At 39.6% G+C, this 22,850-nt stretch overlaps 1 protein-coding gene across 1 annotated transcript; it reads left to right on the top strand.

The window, feature by feature from the left end:
- Nucleotides 1–8,116: 8,116 nt before the first annotated feature.
- LOC138356647 (micronuclear linker histone polyprotein-like) lies at nt 8,117–16,592 on the top strand. The gene is made up of 5 exons (XM_069312838.1): nt 8,117–8,206; nt 8,810–8,954; nt 9,331–10,265; nt 12,936–13,668; nt 16,555–16,592. The coding sequence occupies exons 1-5, from the start codon at nt 8,117–8,119 to the stop codon at nt 16,590–16,592; spliced, it is 1,941 nt and encodes a 646-aa protein (XP_069168939.1).
- Nucleotides 16,593–22,850: the final 6,258 nt, after the last annotated feature.

Below are 22,850 nucleotides of genomic sequence, written 5' to 3' on the forward strand. Positions count from 1 at the left end.
AAATGTAAAATTAACTTGTACAGCACAGTACAAATGTAAAATTAACATGTACAGCACAGTACAAATGTAAAATTAACATGTACAGCACAGTACAAATGTAAAATTAACATGTACAGCACAGTACAAATGTAAAATTAACATGTACAGCACAGTACAAATGTAAAGATTCTTCAACATTTGTCAGAAAGGTCAACACCATCAAAACCAAAATATCACTCTTAGATACGGCATAGTACGTACTTTAATAAATATTGAACTACTGTAGTTAAATGACACAAAAATCTATCAGTTGCACCTTTCATGACAGAATATCTAATGTTTTATTAAAAGTGTAATAAATTCTCATCGGTATTTGAATTTGCTGGAGAATGAGGAGCTGTAAGGCCAAACTTACTGGGAAATTCCATTTTGTGGACCTGACTGACAGAGCGTAACCCAGCATGACGATGATGTGGCCAGTACTTCATGATTATCTCTTCTAGTGATGCTCTGTAACAGTGAACCTAAGCCAATAGTCAGCAACAGTATAAGCCATAATATTAGAAAGCTAATTTCATAATTGTAAATATTAATGTTAAACTTAAAAAAAAAAGTTTACACCCGGTAGTATCTTTTAGTGAATTAATTTAGTCACTGACCCACCAACCGAACTCTGCTAAGTTATTCCAAAATCAAACATAATATAATAATTGGATTTTGTTGAAAAAATACCCTAATTTAGTTTTTGTTATTGTGGGTTTATATTAATTATTAATACACTATACATACATATTATTGGAGAGTGGGAGGTTTCAACCACTTAATCGAACAATACTGATGGACCAGAGGTATACACCAATGTAAGACAATAATTAGAGAAATCACAATAATTATAATGAAAGTAAATTAGCACCTGTAAAAATAATTAATAATTAAATTTTCATTTTCATCCCTAAAACAACTAAAGAAAGATCAACACAGTTTGTCTCAGCATTTGCAGAGGCATATATTCAATTACCTTCAGGTTATCTGCTCCTACTTTGAGTCGGCTGATGTACATTTCTATGGCGTATCATGCAACTTCTCGTGCCTCATTGTGCAAGGGGCAAACAAATTTACTCATGGAGTAACCAGGATGTTCCGTTTCATCACTGGAAAATACATTTTTTTAAATCATTGTACAGTTCAGTACTGTATAAGTAAATATCTCTCAATCCAGACCTAATTAACCATCGATAGGTACATTCCTCTACACTTAAACACCTCCTCCAAACAATCCAGTACTGTACTTTTAATCATATGGACTGCCAACAATTGCTGTCTTAGTATCAACCAGTTGCTAATCACTGCCTGGTTGATTTTCTCTCTACTAAGTGGCAGCCTGGAATCTCCCCTCACTTTTATTCTCAGGCTCTTCCTGTAGAACTCCCATGGTGGGCATGGGATCCTTAAGAAAACTGATAGTTAATTCATCCTGAGACATTTTGTATGTTAAACCTCCTGTAACTTCAAATATACCTATAATATGGTCTTATGTATGTACAGTTTATGAACAAAACATTATTATGTGTTGGATTAGTAGTGATTTTGACAGGATCTCTCTAATTCTGAGGTGACCCTTCCTCACATGAGTGCCTAGAAGAATGGTTTTGGCCTATATACGTGGCCTGTGCACAAATATTCCAAGTTCTTATTGGTTGTGGTATCACCATGTTTGAAATTCATTCAACTTTATGGGTCTCACTTCTTAGCATTACAAGACTGCTTGTTTTTGTCTTTGAGCCATTTTCAGTTTTTATTCTTATCTATTGTAGACAGGAGTTAGGTTAGGGCACGAGTCTTGTGGCAGGGTACACTGAACTCCTGCTCGAACAGAAATCGGCGCACTGGACAGTTAGATCCAACAAAAGGATTCTGTTTCAGCAGAACAGTCATTATATTCATCTGGAATAGAAAAGAGAAAAATGTTTTCTGGTGAAGAAAGTTCATGCATTCACTTCAACATAATTTGGTGACCAAAAAAAGTAACAAAAAGTAATCAAATGATTTAAAACACACTTTCCTCAAGTACTTTTAGTACTGTATCAAAATGTGCACAGAAGCGTGGTCTATTTTTTACATTAACACAAAATATGTTACTAGGTATAAAATAGGAAACATAGCACTGTACAAATCTGTTTATGTACTTCTGTTGGAAATTTCCAACACTAAATACAACACTGTTGTATTCTCATTAATTACTACTAATCATTGTAGTGATTAAAATTAACCCAACGTAGAGTTCACATGTACTAATAATTACATCTGTACAGTAAGGCTAGAATTCTTACGTCACCCGACGCCAGTATTGCGTCAGATTCCATTGTAATAAACACATTTATATCCAATGTGCCTGAGAATTGAAGTTGATTCTCCATAAACAACGGTGTTCTGTGTGCTAATTAATTACAGATAAACTGATCTCCAACTAAAGCCAAATAGAGCGTTTATAGTTATAGCTGTTATCTAGTAATAAAATTAACGTCACGAGTGAATGCCCTGGAGAGACATTAATTCTTCTCCATTGTTCGTTTACTATCATAGAACTGGCAAATAATAATATTTGACTCTTCCAAATAATAAACCCGTCCTAACCCGAGCATTTCAAGCACAACCGCGAGAAATGATAATATCCATAATAAATAATTTGGTTAATAAACGCGGGACGCGGAGCGGGGCGGAAGAAGACGCCAGTCCACGTGTTGAAGCGCTCACGAGTAGGCGTGTTCACGTGGTGCTCACGAGGAGACGCCATTACCCAGCCACCAGGGTAAACGCTATCAAATCTCCAGAAGAAAGTCGCCACTGTGAGGTGTGAAGAACCTTGCAGACAATACCTTCACCTGGTGTCAGTGTCATTTACGGAACCTGTTAAATTTGGTTCTATGTAACTCCACGTGACCGGCCAGTGAAGCGCGTCAGTATCTAGGATAGGCTACACCGGAGCCTAGGACGCGAATTTCGGCAAGCCTTAACTTACACAGTGCCCATATTAGCTAAGTATCCTTATCCTTATTTGATGCATCTAATGGGGGTTAGGTTTATAGCTGGGTAGCTTGTCGTGACGACGTATAACAACTAAAAATCACAGGTCATTATCTTTCTCCTTTTATTAATATCCATTTATTGAACATAGAAATCCAGTAGTTTAATCTGTTGCTACTGGAAACAATTGTTTTGCAGCGTGTGTGAAGAATTCTCCGAGCTGTCATTTCCCATGTTAATCAACTCCGAGTGTTCCATGACGAGTCCAGGAGAATCAGAGGAAGCGTCGTGACTAACTTCTAAGGAATCGTCATTAAGCTAAGATTCCTTTTGTATTCCTCGAATTTATTATCTGTACTCTTTTACATGCAGAACTCTGTTCATTGGATTAACATGTGTTTATTATAATTATTATTGTACATATTCATAATCTATGTTCCCTTTAATGATAATGATAATGATTTCATAAGTATTCATAGGATTAGATTATTATACATTGGATTAGTGAACGAACCACACTAGTTCCTGGACGTACTGAGTTCCAGTAATACCCCTCCCCCTAATGTAGGTGTTTGAGGCTTTGATTCATTTAATTATACAGCCCATTAATTATTTCAATGATCATATTCTCTAGTATTTTATCCATAGTTACTGGTTCAGCTAGAATTTTCTAATGATCATATTTTCCTCAGTTTCCCTCTTTTACTATAAAAGTGGGTGGTCCTTCGTAATTAATTTTACTATATTAATATTTAAATAATTAGAGTCAAGCCCCAAATGTCCCACATTATGGTCCTTATCGAACCGGATAAACATAAATTATAATTACAAATACTAATTAATAATAACTAATCCTTGTGTGATGTAATCAAGACTAACCCTTTTAATTAATTGTGTCTACTAACAACGTAACACATAGGTTAGCCTAAGTCACACCAATTCATTGCTACTTATACCTTATGTATAAGGTAGCACTCGTGGGACACAGTTTATTGCCCACAACATTTAGGCCTACACTTCACACTGAAGTAAGAATCTTTAGGTCACCAGGAGCAACAGCTCATAACTTTATATTAATCACTAACACCAATTATGTGTTAACCATTTAGGCTATACAAATGTTTCAATATAATGGCTGTCAGCAGACTGTCCATTATAGCCTGAATCCATGTTATAGTTACTGATTCACTCAAGTCAGTGGATCATTAACATTTAGGGATCCAGTATACTAATATAAATTACTGATCTCATACTAGTTAATCATTACTAACCCTGATAATATTTTATTCCACCATTAGGAGTACATTCAGGAGTTAGATAATATTTACGACAGTAGAATACTTGCCAAACACAATTAATTCTCTTGTGTTCATCTTGTGTGGAATTTGGTTTCCGAGCAACGATTATGGCCTGGCAATAGATAATGTACGCGTTACTCGGACGGCCAGACTGAGCATACAAGCAAGGCAAGTCCCACTTTACTACTTTACTATGCATTTCACATCTTTACTAAACAACTCCAAACCCCTTCAACTCTACCTCCCAATACCTCTTATTCTCGTACTCGCCACATCTCGTGGACTCCTTCACCTCAGTAAGCAGCTTTTCCACCATGTTTTCTTTTGAGATATATACAAGAGTTGTTACATTCTTGTACAGCCACTAGTACGCGTAGCGTTTCGGGCAGGTCCCTGGAATACGATCCCCGCCGCGAAGAATCGTTTTTTCATCCAAGTACACATTTTACTGTTGCGTTAAACAGAGGCTACAGTTAAGGAATTGCGCCCAGTAAATCCTCCCCGGCCAGGATACGAACCCATGACATAGCGCTCCGATTGATTGGTGAAGATTAAGCCACCCAAGAGGTGGGCCGTAGCCCGTAAGCACCATGTTTCATCTTCCCGCCATATTATACACCCCTTCCCTCACCAACCACCCCATCAACCTTCTCACTGACCATCACTGAACTTCCTTCCTCATACTCCCATCTCACACCCTTCAATTTTATCACTGTTGTCGCCAACCACAACAAACCAAACAAATTATTGAGTTCAAGAAAGAACAAGCACCGTTCTTCCTGGCAACAACAACACGTAATTATATCAACAATATCAACAGCAGAGAAAGATGTTTGTATTCTAGTTTATCGTCTGTACTTGATATTAGCGTTCCAAAACACAAACGCGACTGTGGTGACATATACGACCCTCGATATCTGGCACGACTGTGATAGATATCGAGGGTCTCACTCCCCTAGCAGCTATAAAGTACTGCACTGGTTTTCCTCATTTTCTCTCTATTATTGTACTTTAACTTTCTGGATCATAACAAAAGCCAACGCCATTAATCTATTTTTGACCTGAATTATAACACACAAACGCTCTTAATCATTTTCAGACATTATATTAACGCTTAAATATATTTTGGAATATAATAAGAAGACATGAAGGTTGATCAACAGGTGTGTGTAATGCAGGTGTGCGAGTCATTAGCTCACCTCGCCAGCAAACACCAAACATGTGTTACCTTCCATATCTAACCAGAGACAAACAAAGGTCGGGGTCTTCGACCTCCGGTTAGCCTTAGTCTCTCTTTCAACCTGTCCCGCGTCGCTGGTAAGCTGTTGTATAGACCTAATGGAACAACACACAGTCGCTGCAGAAGAGCCAAGATGCACTGAAATATCAGTGAAGCTCGTATCACTTGGTGACGTTGCCTAGGTAAGGAAGCCATGGATTGTTTCAGCTCACAGTGTTGGGGAAGGTGTGGCCCATATATAGCCCGCTCGTCACCTGTCACAGCCACACCTGTGTTACTGGTGAGTGTGTCATGTTATTATCGTCATAACGTGTAATGAGAACCGTTTGGTATCTGAGGCTTCACATGTGTCTCCAGCGCTCACCAGTCAACCTGCAGCTCTGATCTCCGCCACCCGATCACGAACAACCAGCTCCTGACGGTAAAACTACTGACAGTATAACCTGTCCAGCTCTTTTCTAACTCTTAATTTCTACTATCTGAATCCAGTGTTTCGTATCTAGTATGTACCTGGAATATATATTCGAGGTTCTCCTGGGCTGCAACTGATGACTGCAACCCACAACAGTTGACTAACTCAAAATTATCTGTTTACTGTTATTAAGTGAACAGTCACATCAGGTTTAAGGACACGTGGGCAATCGTTTCTGTTCTGCTCTGGAATTAAGCCCAAGTCTCTTGAATGTGAGTCCACCTGAATGGTTCAATCATGCTCTTCTGACTCTACACCTTTCAATGGAATGTAAATTAAGTTTTCTTAGTTTACCAAGTCATCCTTCTCTGTACACTCAAAATAGTTTACATACAGTGCCTAAACCAGTATAATACCAGTTGGATATCACAAGGCGTCCTACTGCACATTACAGCGGTTATACTGAGTTATACTCATACACTCATACTCATACATACACTCATACACTCATATACTCATATACTCATACTATGCTCATACTGTACTGTATAAAACCATTTTAAATAAGAACATCGAAAATAGGCTACTGTAGAAGGACTATTGACCATGATTGATTGATTGATGGAGATTAAGTCACCCAAGAGGTGGCACGGGCATGAATACCCCCTGTGGTATTGGCCATGCGAGGTAGCCCCTGTTTATATCCACCAAAACTCATCCATACATGTCTAACATACGCTTGACACAATCCAGGGAACCCGCGTCTATTATGTTACCCGGTAATTGGTTCCATAAATCGAGACCCTATTTCCAAACCAGTATTTACCCAGGTCTTTTCTGCATCTAAATATATCCAATATATATCTCCAATATTTCGCGTTGTATTTTGTGTTGATATATTTAACACCTTATTAATATCATCTTTGTTATACCTTTTTATCCATTTGTATACTTCAATTACGTCCCTAAACTCTAGATGAAGCTTAATTTACATTCTCCAGAGTTTAGAAAATGTAAATTGTTTTTTAATCTCTTCCTATGGAAGGTTTGCCCGTGAAAGACACACCTGAAGATTAATATTAGATGTCTCATGGCTACCCCTCTTAGAAAATAAATTCCCGTGTAGAAAATAGTAATAACCTACTTAGGAATGAATTCCAAAGTCCAATTTTCTTTATTAATATATTTATGTATTGAATTTTGGGCTTTAGAGCCCTAGTAATCAGTACTCCCATCTCTATCTCACATTCTGGTTTCGCTATTTCCTAATCCTACCTTTTCAGGACTCAACTGCATCTGTAAATCTTTCGTCTATTTTAAAAGATTGTCTAGATAGTATTGAAGCGCGGTTTGTACAGTATAAGTGATATAATGTGGTTATGGTGCCCAAACTTGTTATTGTATAATATAAGATGAAGGACGTAGAGGGGCTGGCAGCCTCCAGGTACTTCAGTGACTCCCCGGTGAGGGTTTTATATGGGTAACGTGACGATGCTTCTAGCTTTCGTTGTTTACTAAGGGCGCTCGTTGCCTGCTGGCTAGTGTGTAGTGATATACAAATATTACTGCATAAATACTAGGATATCCCAACAGCTGTGGAGGAGACCAGAGTCAGCTGTGGAGGAGACCAGAGCCAGCTGTGGAGGAGACCAGGGCCAGCTGTGGAGGAGGCCAGGGCCAGCTGAAGAGGACACCAGGGCCAGCTGTGGAGGAGACCAGGGCCAGCTGTGGAGGAGGCCAGGGCCAGCTGTGGAGGAGACCAGGGCCAGCTGTGGAGGAGACCAGGACCAGCTGTGGAGGAGACCAGGGCCAGCTGAAGAGGAGACCAGGGCCAGCTGTGGATGAGACCAGGGCCAGCTGTGGATGAGACCAGGGCCAGCTGTGGACGAGACCAGGACCAGCTGTGGAGGAGACCAGGGCCAGCTGTGGAGGAGACCAGGGCCATCTGTTGACGAGACCAGGGCCATCTGTTGACGAGACCAGGGCCAGCTGTGGAGGAGACCAGAGCCAGCTGTGGAGGAGGCCAGGACCAGCTGTGGAGGAGGCCAGGACCATCTGTTGACGAGACCAGGGCCAGCTGTGGAGACTAGAGCCAGCTGTGTTGGAAATCCTGGCCAGCTGGAGCCGAAGGGGTAGACCTCTCACCTGCCTTAATACTCCATCATGACCATCCCTTGTCGTCGTTCTTCTCCTCCTGCTACATTCACACCAGCTTATCTGCTCTTCCTCCTCGTCCTTGTGGCCCAGTACCAGGTAGGTCAGCCCAGTACCAGGTAGGTCAGCCCAGTACCAGGTAGGTCAGCCCAGTACCAGGTAGGTCAGCCCAGTACCAGGTAGGTCAGCCCAGTACCAGGTAGGTCAGCCCAGTACTATAACAGGTGTGGACTGTGTGGCAGCTGTACAGGAACATTTGTAGGTGAAGGTTCTGGCAAAGGATGAGGACAGTGTGAGGTGTGAGGCTTCATTAAGACTTGGCGATAGGCTGAGTTTTTTGTGGTTTATTTTTATTTTCTACCACAGACGTGGCCACAGATTTAAAGTGCTAACCAGTATATATATACACAGGAACATTTGTGAGTGAAAGTGTTGGCATAGAGTGAGGGCAGTGAGAGGTGTGTCATCATTAAGATGTGGCGATAGACAGAGTGGATGGCTCTTGGAAGGCGTCGTGCAGGTGTTAAGCCATGTGGGGATGCTTGAGGACACGGTGTCCGTGTGTGGCAAGGCCGTGGCAAGGTTATGGGAAGATGGAGCAAGACACAAGAGGTCGCTGCGTGAGGTCGTTATTCTATTACTTTATACGATAATCACAAATGGGTAAACAACAGGTTTTCTCTCACGAATTTGTTTTCGCAGAGGACTGTGGGCGTGGGCTGTGTCGGAGCCGGCGGGCGGTGTGTAGGTGGTGCTGGTGGGCGGGAGTGTGAGTGGGTGGAGGGCGGGAAGGACCGCCCACTGGAGCAGTCTGACTGTGGACCCGGAGAGACATGCTGCTTCTCGGGTAAGTCCAACGCCACCTGACTTATACATGTGCGGGTCTACTCACATATTGTGCAATATACTCATTTCAACAGGAGAGTTGCTTGCATGAGTAATAACAAATTATTTTAGCAGCAGCGCCAGATGTAAAAATATTTAAAATTCTGTATATTAAACACTTCTTCACAAAACTAGGATTTACCTAATATTGACCATTCCACAGTGTCAGGGGTCACAATACATTGAACACTCACCACTTTACGTCACCTTTTGAACACCCCTACACCACCAGACTACGCTATATTTTAAACACCTCAACAGGAACCCGGGTATAACATATTTTGAAAACACTAACCAACAAGATTACACCATATTTTGAATATTCCACACACCACCAGGGTCACCACCAGGGTCAACACCGGGGTCAACACCGGGGTCAACACCGGGGTCAACACCGGGGTCAACACCGGGGTCACCACAAGAGTCACCAACACACGTGGAAGGCAGACGTAAGAGGCGAGAGGCAGCGGAGGATTCTGAAGGTCTTCATCAACCTCGAGGGAAGACGCTCGAAAGAGAAGAACAGGAACGGAAGTCACCAAGTCACCAAAGAAAAACACAAATGAATATCAGCAGGTACCGGGATAACAGTAGACCCGGGGATAACAGTAGACCCGGGGATAACAGTAGACCCGGGGATAACAGTAGACCCAGAGATAACAGCAGACCCGGAGATAAAGCCAGCAATCACAGAACAAGGAAGCAGAGGAATAACAGCAGACCATCAGTGCCAGGAGAGCTCCATAGTGACTCCCAAACTATCTCCAAGAACCGTAAACAAGAAAGAGGAGAAAAAATTGCAACAGTCAGGCGAAGAGAAAGCAGACACAGGAAAGCCAACAATAAAGAAAATAAGAAAATGAATAAAAAAGCCGTGAAAGAAAATAAAGGAAAGTACAAACATGAAAGACACTCAGACGGGAGTAAACAGAAGAGTGGGGAAGACAAAAGAAAGAGAAAGAAAGAACACGGAAATATAAGGAAGGCAGGAGGCCAAAGGGGCCTTGAACACAACAAGAACAAAACGCTAAAACCTGGAAAGACTAAAAGGCCAAGAAAGATGAAGAAAATGAGTGAAAAGACGAGCCTAAAAATGAGTCCCATAAACAACTTCGAGAAACAAAGAAATGTGAAAAATCTAAAAAAGGGTGAAGGAAAAACAAGTAAAAGAGATAACAATTTGAAAAGTGTTGCAGCACCAAGAATAGTCAAGACGACGAATATAAAGAACAAAGCAAAACTTAAGAAAGAATTAGAATCAAACGTCGTTGAGGCAACACACACTAGGAGGAACTCAAAGAAAACAAAGGTTAACAACTTAACGGCAAAGACAAAGAAAAACAACACTAGAAAAACAAAGAAAAGGATAAAAAAGAAAATGAGGCAAAAGATGTTAAAGAAAACGAAGAAAACACGACCAAACAAAACAGAAAAAATGCGATCAAAAAAAAGTTACAAAACTCTATCAAAAAAGCCTATGCAAATGCAACCAAAGAAATCTAAGAAAACGCAACCAAAGAAATCTAAGAAAATGCAACCAAAGAAATCTAAGAAAATGCAACCAAAGAAATCTAAGAAAACGCAACCAAAGAAATTTAAGAAAACGCAACCAAAGAAATCTAAGAAAATGCAACCAAAGAAATCTAAGAAAACGCAACCAAAGAAATCTAAGAAAACGCAACCAAAGAAATCAAAGAAAACGCAACCAAAGAAATCTAAGAAAACGCAACCAAAGAAATCTAAGAAAATGCAACCAAAGAAATCTAAGAAAACGCAACCAAAGAAATCTAAGAAAACGCAACCAAAGAAATCTAAGAAAACGCAACCAAAGAAATCTAAGAAAATGCAAGCAAAGAAATCTAAGAAAACGCAACCAAAGAAATCTAAGAAAACGCAACCAAAGAAATCTAAGAAAACGCAACCAAAGAAATCTAAGAAAACGCAACCAAAGAAATCTAAGAAAATGCAACCAAAAAAATCTAAGAAAACGCAACCAAAGAAATCTAAGAAAATGCAACCAAAGAAATCTAAGAAAATGCAACCAAAGAAATATAAGAAAACGCAACCAAAGAAATCTAAGAAAACGCAACCAAAGAAATCTAAGAAAATGCAACCAAAGAAATCTAAGAAAACGCAACCAAAGAAATCTAAGAAAACGCAACCAAAGAAATCTAAGAAAACGCAACCAAAGAAATCTAAGAAAACGCAACCAAAGAAATTTAAGAAAACGCAACCAAAGAAATCTAAGAAAATGCAACCAAAGAAATCTAAGAAAATGCAACCAAAGAAATCTAAGAAAACGCAACCAAAGAAATCTAAGAAAACGCAACCAAAGAAATCAAAGAAAACGCAACCAAAGAAATCTAAGAAAACGCAACCAAAGAAATCTAAGAAAATGCAACCAAAGAAATCTAAGAAAACGCAACCAAAGAAATCTAAGAAAACGCAACTAAAGAAATCTAAGAAAACGCAACCAAAGAAATCTAAGAAAACGCAACCAAAGAAATCTAAGAAAACGCAACCAAAGAAATCTAAGAAAACGCAACCAAAGAAATCTAAGAAAATGCAACCAAAGAAATCTAAGAAAACGCAACCAAAGAAATCTAAGAAAACGCAACCAAAAAAATCTAAGAAAACGCAACCAAAGAAATCTAAGAAAACGCAACCAAAAAAATCTAAGAAAACGCAACCAAAGAAATCTAAGAAAACGCAACCAAAGAAATCTAAGAAAACGCAACCAAAGAAATCAAAGAAAACGCAACCAAAGAAATCTAAGAAAATGCAAGCAAAGAAATCTAAGAAAACGCAACCAAAGAAATCTAAGAAAACGCAACCAAAGAAATCTAAGAAAACGCAACCAAAGAAATCTAAGAAAACGCAACCAAAGAAATCTAAGAAAATGCAACCAAAGAAATCTAAGAAAATGCAACCAAAGAAATCTAAGAAAATGCAACCAAAGAAATCTAAGAAAACGCAACCAAAGAAATCTAAGAAAATGCAACCAAAGAAATCTAAGAAAACGCAACCAAAGAAATCTAAGAAAACGCAACCAAAGAAATCTAAGAAAACGCAACCAAAGAAATCTAAGAAAACGCAACCAAAGAAATCTAAGAAAACGCAACCAAAGAAATCTAAGAAAACGCAACCAAAGAAATTTAAGAAAACGCAACCAAAGAAATCTAAGAAAACGCAACCAAAGAAATCTAAGAAAACGCAACCAAAGAAATCAAAGAAAACGCAACCAAAGAAATCTAAGAAAACGCAACCAAAGAAATCAAAGAAAACGCAACCAAAGAAATCTAAGAAAACGCAACCAAAGAAATCTAAGAAAATGCAACCAAAGAAATCTAAGAAAACGCAACCAAAGAAATCTAAGAAAACGCAACCAAAGAAATCTAAGAAAACGCAACCAAAGAAATCTAAGAAAACGCAACCAAAGAAATCTAAGAAAATGCAACCAAAGAAATCTAAGAAAACGCAACCAAAGAAATCTAAGAAAACGCAACCAAAAAAATCTAAGAAAACGCAACCAAAGAAATCTAAGAAAACGCAACCAAAAAAATCTAAGAAAACGCAACCAAAGAAATCTAAGAAAACGCAACCAAAGAAATCTAAGAAAACGCAACCAAAGAAATCAAAGAAAACGCAACCAAAGAAATCTAAGAAAACGCAACCAAAGAAATCTAAGAAAATGCAACCAAAGAAATCTAAGAAAACGCAACTAAAGAAATTTAAGAAAACGCAACCAAAGAAATCTAAGAAAACGCAACCAAAGAAATCTAAGAAAATGCAAGCAAAGAAATCTAAGAAAACGCAACCAAAGAAATCTAAGAAAACGCAACCAAAGAAATCAAAGAAAACGCAACCAAAGAAATCTAAGAAAATGCAAGCAAAGAAATCTAAGAAAACGCAACCAAAGAAATCTAAGAAAACGCAACCAAAGAAATCAAAGAAAACGCAACCAAAGAAATCTAAGAAAACGCAACCAAAGAAGAAGAAGAAGAAGAAAAATGTATCAGAGAAAACAAAGGAAAGATTTCCCAAAAAAGTAGATAAATTGCGACCAGGGAAAACGAAGAAAAAGCTATCAAAGAACACGAAGAAAAATCTTACGAAGAAACCAAAGAAAATGCAGCCAAAGAAAATAAGAAAAATGCAACAGGAAAAAATGAAGAAAAACCGATCAAAGAAGTTGAAGAAAGCGTTACAAAATAAAACAAAACAAACACTAAGAAAGAAAACAGAATTTCAGGGCAAAGAAAAGAAAAGGAAAAACAAAACACGTAAGACTAAAATGACAAATAAAATAAAGAAAAAGACAAAGAATATTACCAAAAAGAAGAAAACCAACAGAGGAAAGAAAATGAATAATAACAAAAAGGGGCATTTGAGAAAAAACAAATCCCAGTCCAAAAACTCCTCTAAAAGAGGCAGCAAATCTTCAAAGAAAACGGGAAAAAAGGCCAAACAACTGACGCGCCAAGAGACGAAGGCAGGAAAGACGAAGGTGGAGAAGGAGACATCTTCGCGGCAAAATTCAGGGTCGAAGAGAAAGTGTGGGAGGAGCAAGAAGTGTACAAGAGCCGGAGGAAGGTGTACCAATGGTCAGTGTTCCACTAAGGTCATTGCGGGACGCACCAAGTGTAAAGGGGCTTCCTGCGTCTGCTGTCGTCTAGGTCAGTCCTCCACGGTCTTAATGTTCTCTATTTATTATTAGTTTAATGTTGTATTTCTCTACGGAAACGGAGTTGCATGCCTGTATAGTGTTTAAACTCCAGCAACAGTTAAGAATAGTTATACTTTTAAACAAATTCAAACCTAAAATAACTTTATCAGTTAACCTGACACTGGCAGTATTTTCCGGGAAGGGGGAGAGGGGGGTGTTGCCCGGCACTAAGTGTAGTATTGATCAGAAGATTACAATTTAACCTGTTCTAATGATATATTGAAGGGAGTAATATGCTCTGGGGAAAATTGGGCTCCGTTCCTTGCCCCATACTTGTCCCAATGTTGTGGTTTTAGATTTAGCTACTCAGAACGAAATGTCAATGTAGCACCAACTATAGTGAGCCCGTAAATTGTTGTCCCATCTTCTTCTTCTTGATAGTAGGTGCAGTTTGCATGAAGGGTTTGTCCTCCCGATGACTGCACCAGTACAAATGTTGGTAGAGGCGTTTATGTTGAGGATGATTTTCAAAAGTGCTTGTTGCGTTGTGGTGTAGACAGAGGAGCGGCGACTAGAACAGAGGTGTGTGTTAGAGGGAGACTTGCCGCACCGTAGGGCGGTGTGTTGTGTTTATGGCGTCAGCTGATCCTTGGTACTGCCACGAGGCAGTTGTTTTCTGTGTTTAGCTGTTGGTGGCGCCAGGTATAAATGTGGCGCGGGTCAGATGTGACCCAATTTGTTGGTTGATTGGAGATATTTAGCCAGTGCTTTGACTATTTGGTATTTTTCGTGTAACGAGTGGTCACCGCCTCCTAATATATGCTCGATGGTGAAGGGTATTTTAAGTGAGATAAGTACTTGTTTGAAATTTACTCTGGCACTATAATGTCGGAAGCAGTGAAGGAGATAGTGTTCGATTGTTTCAGGCACCCGACAGTGGATGCAGAGTTCGTTGATGTCTGTTCTGTACTTAGAGCTGTGTGCTGCTAGTTTGGTGTGTCTCAGCCTTAATCTGGTCATCGCTATATCAATTTCTCTGCTTTTATATCTGACATGTTTCCAAGTTTCCCATTTCTTTTTAATGGACCCATAGTACAAAGGTGAGCATGACGTTTTCCATTTCGTCGCAAAATCTTGGGTGGTGGTATTTTTGAAGGCTCCTTTACGTGCAACATGGGGAATTGGATGACGGGTAATGTGAGGTGTGTTGTGCATTGCTTTGGCTAGTTGATCTACTAGTTCATTATGGAGAATACCACAATGCGCTGGGACCCATTGGATAGAGGTATCATAACTGTTCAATCGATGTTCATGAAGAAGTTGAAGACATGGGTAAACAAACTCCTTGCACGTTTTTGAAGAGTACGTAATTGCTTGAATCGCACTCTTGGAGTCACTGCAGATTGTATATGTCCCGATTGGTAATGTTGTGATTATTTGGAGAGGTTGATATAAGGCATATAATATATAATTCAGCTGTTAAAACAGATAGTTGGTTTGGTAACCGCCATCCCTGCTTGAGATGGTATTCCGGTATCCATACAGCGCTAGTGACCGAGGGTACGTTGTTCATGATGATGCGAGATCCATCTGTATAAATCGCTGTGGTATTTGGGTAGCAATTTTTCATTGTTGAGAGAAGACTGAAGCTATGGCTGAGTTTGGTGCAGACTTTGGAATGTTGTCTTCGAGTTGTATTGCTGTATTAGGAGTTGTATAAAGCCAGGGTGGAATAGGGGGAACAGTAAGTTGGGTTTCCGAGTTTTGGAGTAGAGAGAGGTCTATATTGAGGTTATTTGTAGCCCGTGTGAGGAAAGGTTGTGAGTGATTGGTTGGGAAGCGGGGGTTATGTGGGTTAACTGTTGGGTTAATTTTTGATCTGTATAGGTGTGTCTGGTCAGCAGTGGTACAGAGTGACAGATAGTTGGCACACATTATGTCTCGTCTGGTGGCTAGGCTTGTGAGGCCCGTTTCCCCGTAAAGTCCGAGGATAGGAGTGGAACGCATTGCGCCACATATAAGTCGCATGGCATTGTTCTGGATGACCTCTAGGCTCTGTAGGTTAGTAGGCGCAGCCGACGCATATGCCTGGCAACAATAGTCTAGTTGGCTGCGAATGTAGGTTGTATAGAAACGGAGCAGGGTTGTATGGTGTGCTCCCCAGGTGGTGCCAGTGAGGGCTTTCAGTATGGCGAGTCGAGGTTGTGTCGTCTGTTTAAGGTGTTGAATATGTGCTTTCCAGGTAAGTGAGGGCGAGTCTAAGTGCATGCCAAGGTATTTATGTTCTCGTACGTGTTGGATGGGAGTGTTGTGTATTGTGAGGGTGGGGTAGATGAACAAGTCTTTTTTTAGTGAAAATTTGATAATAGGTTTTGGTAGTAGTAACTTGAAGGCCCTATTGTTGTGTCCAATCTATGAGGTGGTCAAGTGCTGATTGCATTGTTGAGACTGTATTAGGTAAGGCGTTGTCTGAATAATACAGTATTAAGTCGTCGGCGTACGCCGAGAGGTGAACAGGATGGGTGTTAGGCAAATCTGCTAAGAATGCAGCAAAAAGGGTTGGGCTTACTATGGAGTCTTGTGGGACACCCGTTTGTATTGGGATGTCATCGGAAAACTCGCCTTGTATATAGACTTTAGAGGTCCTGTTCGTAAGATAGGATTTTAACCTTAAAAGTAATCTTCCCTGTACGCCTTAACGCGCAAGCTTTGCGAGGAGGCAAGTATGAGGAATGCTATCAAAAGCTCCTTTGAGGTCTAAGTAGAGAACAATACAAAATTTGCTGCTTCTGAGGGAGGTGCGGATTTCATGTTCAAGGCAGAGTATTTGATCGAGTGTGGAGCATTGCGGTCGAAATCCAGCTTGGAGTGACGATATAATATTTTTATATTCTAGGTATCATTGGAGGCGAGTATGTACTAGTCTTTCCATGACTTTACTGAGACATGATAGTAGGGATATAGGTCTATATGACGCAGGTTGGGATGGGTCTTTTCCTGGTTTAAGGAACGGAAGAATAATACTGGTCTGCCATTGTGAGGGAATATTTCCGTGAGTCCAGCATAGGTTGTAATAGTTTAGGAGAGTACTATGTGCAGTTGATGGAAGATATTTAATGAGTTCATATGGAATTCCATCCTCTCCAGGTGCCTTGCCAAGAGGTAGGCGGGTTAAGGCTAATTGTAGCTCGCTTAAGGTGTACATGTTGTCGACGCCGGGCATGGGTAGCAGTATGGCACGGTCAATTTCTTGTCTGAGGGGGAGTTCTTGGGCATGAAAGAAGGGTGTTGAGAGGGTAACTTTAAGACATTCAGCAAGAACATTTGCACGCTCCTGAGGTGTTTGACAGAGTGAACCGTTGATCATCAGGGGGAACGAAGGGAATGTTGGGCGACCTTTAATGCTGTTAAATGTAGCCCAGACTTTTGAATGTGGTTTAGTGGGTGTGAGGCTATCACAAAATTTTGCCCACGATGCTCGCTTTGCTGACAGTATGGTTTTTTTGGCTTCTGCTGTAGCCCGCCGGAGATTAACCCAGTTCTGTAGGGAGGGTTGACGTCTTTGTTTTTGTATGGCTCGTCGGCGTAAAGCGACTGTTCGTGCACATTCCGCGTTCCACCACGGTTTAAGTGGTTTGTTGGACCTATGTCCTGAAGTTTTCTTGAGCATTTGGGTGGCTGCAGAATTTATGGCCGAGGTGATTGTGGACAGTCGCGTGTTTGGGTCTACATCGTCTGTATCTGGGAGACAGACAGTATCAGCCCATTTTTTCTTATCTAGTTTCTTAATGTTCCACTTGGGGAGCGTTAGGGGGTGGGTTGGTGGCTGAAAGTTAGTAAACTTTATAATGAGGGGTTTGTGGTCACTTCCAATATCTGGTCCAGTATGAAACTGTAGTTCATGTTGAAAGTGTGCAGAGCCAAAGCAGATGTCCAGTGAGGCTTCATAATTGGTTCTGTAGTTAAAGTAGGTTGCAAGGTAGGGCGGCGAAAGAAGAATATATGGTGTAGTGTCTAAGTAGTTATATAAATCGGTGCCTGCAATATTTTGGGTACCTCTACTCCATGTGGGGTGGTTTGTATTGAGATCACCTGTAACAATGATCGGTTGCCGTAATTGGTTAAGATAGAATTCTAGTTCATTTAAATTTATTGTGCCACCAGGGTTGTATATACCCAGAAAGGATATGTGTGTACCATTGTAGGGTATTAGGCATGCTAAAATTTCTAGTTTACCATTCACAAAATGTATAAGCGTTACAGGTTTACAGGTCATGTTACTCCGTGTTAGGAGGAAAATACCACCACCCATACGGTTTGGTCTGTCCAGTCTCTGCATCTGAAAGTTTTTAAAAATAGGATTTTGTTTGGGAGTGAGCCAGGATTTGGTTATGAAAGCTAAGTCCGGTTTGGATGAGTAAAGGAATTGTTTAAGTTCTGTGAGGGATGTTTTAATGCTTTTTGCGTTCCAAGTCATGAAGGTTAGGGGAGCCATTTAGGATGTGTGGGTTATGGATGTGTCTGTTTTTCTTGGCATGCCAGTAGTAGTACGTGTTGGATACCTAGATGTGGATGTGGGCTGTGTCTTACTCTTGGTACTGGCGGTTTGGGTTTGTGGCAAGTCAGCCTGTGGAATGATTTTGGTAAGGCGTGCTAGGGAGTTATTTATGAGTTTTTCTATCATCTGTTCAAACAATGTGTGTCCAGCAATGGTGGCTTTGTTTGGGCGGATGTCAGTGTCTGTAGCTGTTGATGGGATGTCTTTTGGGTCAGCCTCAGGGGTGGGCTGTGTTACTTGTGTAAAGAATTTAGTTAGAAGTCGGTCCAGCGTCTTTTCTAGTGCATTTTCGATGCGTGTGACAAAAGTTTCAACAAGATCATTTTCAATGCGAGTGACAAGAGTTTCAACAAGATCAGGACTCAGTTGTGCATTTTGTGAGAGATGGTTGGACCCTGGGGTTGTGGGAGTGTCGGTGACAGATATATCAGGTATACGCAAAGGTTGTGGTTGAGTGTGAGGTAGTGTGTTGATGATGGGCTGTGTTAGGTTGTTTCAGTGCACTACTGTATAGCAGGTTGTTGGTAGGGAGAACCTTAGTTTTTGCTGCTGCTGCTATGTATGAAGGACATTGCTTGAATGTAATGTCGTGATTGCCACCACAGTTTGAGCAGGTAAGTGTATCTGATGTACAATCTTGCGTGTAACGGGAACCAGAGCATTTCCCACATTTAATGTCTTTGGTGCAGCCTTTCCAGGTATGGTTAAAACCTTTACATTTAAAACAATGAATGGGACGTGGTATATACACCTCTAGTTTATGGAGGAAGCCGTCTAACCAAATCCTCTCAGGGGGAATGTAGTCTAGAAAGGTAAGCAGAGCAGTGCCTGTATCACTCAGTTCTCCGTTTGTTCTTCGCAAAAATTTTTTGATTCCATGGATCGGGATGTCATGTGTCGCAAGTTGTGCTTTGATGTCGTCTACACTGATGTCTACCACATGTCGGATTACATATTTTGTTAATCGGTCCCCAAGTGGTTTGTAGCACTTGACTTTGTGGCCACAAATGTCAGTAATGTCTGAAAGCTTTAGTTCTTCGCCATGTTTGTGGTCCACTGTGATCAGGTTTTTTTGTTTATTTGGTCTCATATTGTGCACGTTGATCCAGAATATCTTGGGAATGGCATTATATAAGATACTTTGTGCCCGGCTATTTCTGAACACATTTTCCTCTTCGCCATCAAAGGCAATGATGAAAGTTTGCAAATCAGAAGAACTTGGCCTACCTTGGTTGAGCTGTGGAGGTTGATACTGAGGCCGCGTGGTGCCGGTATGGTCTCTGTTTACCTCTGTAAGTTGGCGGCGTTTCGCCTCCAATCTGTTTGCCTTGCTGTGATGTTTGCTGTCTAGGAAATCTCCATCTAGATCCTCTTCTAAGACCGGGTGACGTTCATGATCTAAATGTATGGTATGCAACAGTGGTTCCCCAGTGTCCTCAAAGGTATCGTCAATATTTGTAGGAGAGACGCTGCGTGAACCTCCACCAGTCGCCATGACGCCTCGACCCCCCTGTTGTCCCACATACCTCCCAAGTGTTGTATAGTCATACTGGCTTAGTGCTCTTGCCTCATAATTCCCTCACCCCACCTATACGAGGCTACGCAACAAAGCCTCTACTGCCTTGTAAACCCGTCTACCACAGATGGTGGCTCCTCACCACAACCTGGCCTCTCCATATTATATATCTCATATTCATATATATATATATATATATATATATATATATATATATATATATATATATATATATATATATATATATATATATATATATATATATATATATATATATGTCGTACCTAGTAGCCAGAACTCACTTTTTGGCCTACTATTCAAGGCCCGATTTGCCTAATAAGCCAAGTTTTCCTGAATCAATATATTTTTTCTAATATTTTTCTTATGAAATGATAAAGCTACCCATTTCATTATGTAAGAGGTCAATTTTTTTTTATTGGAGTTAAAATTAACGTAGATATATGACCGAACCTAACCAACCCTACCTAACCTAACCTAACCTATCTTTATAGGTTAGGTTTGGTTAGGTAGCCGAAAAAGTTAGGTTAGGTTAGGTAGGTTAGGTAGTCGAAAAACAATGAATTCATGAAAACTTGGCTTATTAGGCAAATTGGGCCTTGCATATTAGGCCGAGAAGTGCGTTCTGGCTACTAGGTACGACATATATATATATATACATATATATATATATATATATATATATATATATATATATATATATATATATATATATATAAATATATATATATATATATATATATATATATATATATATATATATATTATATATATATATATATATATATATATATATATATATAAATATATATATATATATATTTTCATTGTATATATATATACATATATATATTTGAGTTTTCAGTTATATATATATATATATATATATATATATATATATATATATATATATATATATATATATATATGTGTGTGTATATATATATATATTGGTATAATATGTATGTATATATGTTTCTTGTAAACATATATTATTAAATATGACCGAAAAAGTAAGATTAATAATTCTAACACGAGTTTTCTCAATATTTCTTATGTTTCTTTTCACTGTCGATGGTAATTGAAAAATCAATTCTCCAAAATTCATTTTTATTTTTAGTCTGACGCGACACTTGAACGCGTTTCGTAATAACTTATTACATTTTCAAAGACTTTAGTTTACACACACACAACTATAACCTGCAAACACTAAACAGAGTTCTACTATGCTATAATTTAAACAGCTTTCATCTTATATACCCTCATTTGGGTGAGGTGATATGTTACAACAGTTTTGGATGAGGTGAACAAAACTTTCAACTCAAGACAGAACACAAAACAATGGGTATAAATTGGGTAAATTAAAGGGAAGAATGGAAGTAACTGCAAAGGGCCTATTGGCCCATATTTCTTGATGTTTCTATATTGGTGCGGAGTCTTGAAGTGGGTAGAATATAATTGTGCATTATTTGGCTGTAGATTGCTGGTGTTGACTTCTTGATGTGTAGTGCCTCGCAGATGTCAAGCCGCCTGCTATCGCTGTATCTATCGATGATTTCTGTGTTGTTTGTTAAGATTTCTCTGGTGATGGTCTGGTTGTGGGAAGAGATTTTATGTTCCTTTATGGAGCCCTGTTGCTTATGCATCGTTAATCGCCTGGAAAGAGATGTTGTTGTCTTGCCTATATACTGAGTTCTTTGAGGCTTACAGTCCCCAAGAGGGCATTTAAAGGCATAGACGACGTTGGTCTCTTTTAAAGCGTTCTGCTTTGTGTCTGGAGAGTTTCTCATGAGTAGGTTGGCCGTTTTTTTGGTTTTATTGTAAATCGTCAATTGTATCTTCTGATTTTTGTCTGTAGGGATAACGTTCCTATCAACAATATCTTTCAGGACCCTTTCTTCCGTTTTATGAGCTGTGGAAAAGAAGTTCCTGTAGAATAGTCTAATAGGGGGTAAAGGTGTTGTGTTAGTTGTCTCTTCAGAGGTTGCATGGCGTTTCACCTTCCTTCTTATGATGTGCAACGAAACCATTGGAGAAGCCGTTGTTGACCTGCCTTACCCTACAGAGTTCTTCATCGACTTGCTTCCATCCTGAGCTGTGGCTGAGAGCACGATTGACATAAGCGTTAACGACACTCCTCTTGTACCTGTCTGGGTAGTCACTGTTGGCATTGAGGCACATTCCTATGTTTGTTTCCTTAGTGTAGACTGCAGTGTGGAAACCTCCGCTCCTTTCCATGACTGTTACATCTAGAAAGGGCAGCTTCCCATCCTTCTCCATCTCGTAAGTGAAACGCAACACAGAATTCCGCTCAAATGCCTCTTTCAGCTCCTGCAGATGTCTGACATCAGGTACCTGTGTAAAAATGTCGTCAACATACCTGCAGTATATGGCCGGTTTAAAGTTCATATCGACAAAGACCTTCTGTTCGATAGTACCCATGTAGAAGTTCGCAAACAGGACACCTAGGGGAGAACCCATTGCGACCAAATCTACTTACTTATACATGTGCCCATCCGGGCTCAAGAAGGGTGCCTCTTTAGTACAAGCATTGAATTGAAAGGAGAATTGTAAGGAGTAGTTTCCTTACAATGTTTTCTGGTATGTCAAGAAGAGTACAGGCCGGATCACGATACACAATCTTACTTTTTCGGTCATATTTAATAATATATACATATATATATATATATATATATATATATATATATATATATATATATATATATATATATATATATATATATATATATATATATATATGTCGTACCTAGTAGCCAGAACTCACTTCTCAGCCTACTATTCAAGGCCCGATTTGCCTAATAAGCCAAGTTTTCCTGAATTAATATATTTACTATAATTTTTTTCTTATGAAATGATAAAGCTACCCTTTTCACTATGTATGAGGTCAATTTTTTTTTATTGGAGTTAAAATTAACGTAGATATATGACCGAACCTAACCAACCCTACCTAACCTAACCTAACCTATATATATAGGTAAGGTTAGGTTAGGTAGCCAAAAAAAGCTAGGTTAGGTTAGGTTAGGTAGGTTAGGTAGACGAAAAAACATTAATTCATGAAAACTTGGCTTATTAGGCAAAT

This window comes from Procambarus clarkii, chromosome 73 (assembly GCF_040958095.1).
Source record: "Procambarus clarkii isolate CNS0578487 chromosome 73, FALCON_Pclarkii_2.0, whole genome shotgun sequence".
Taxonomy (NCBI): Eukaryota; Metazoa; Arthropoda; class Malacostraca; order Decapoda; family Cambaridae; genus Procambarus; species Procambarus clarkii.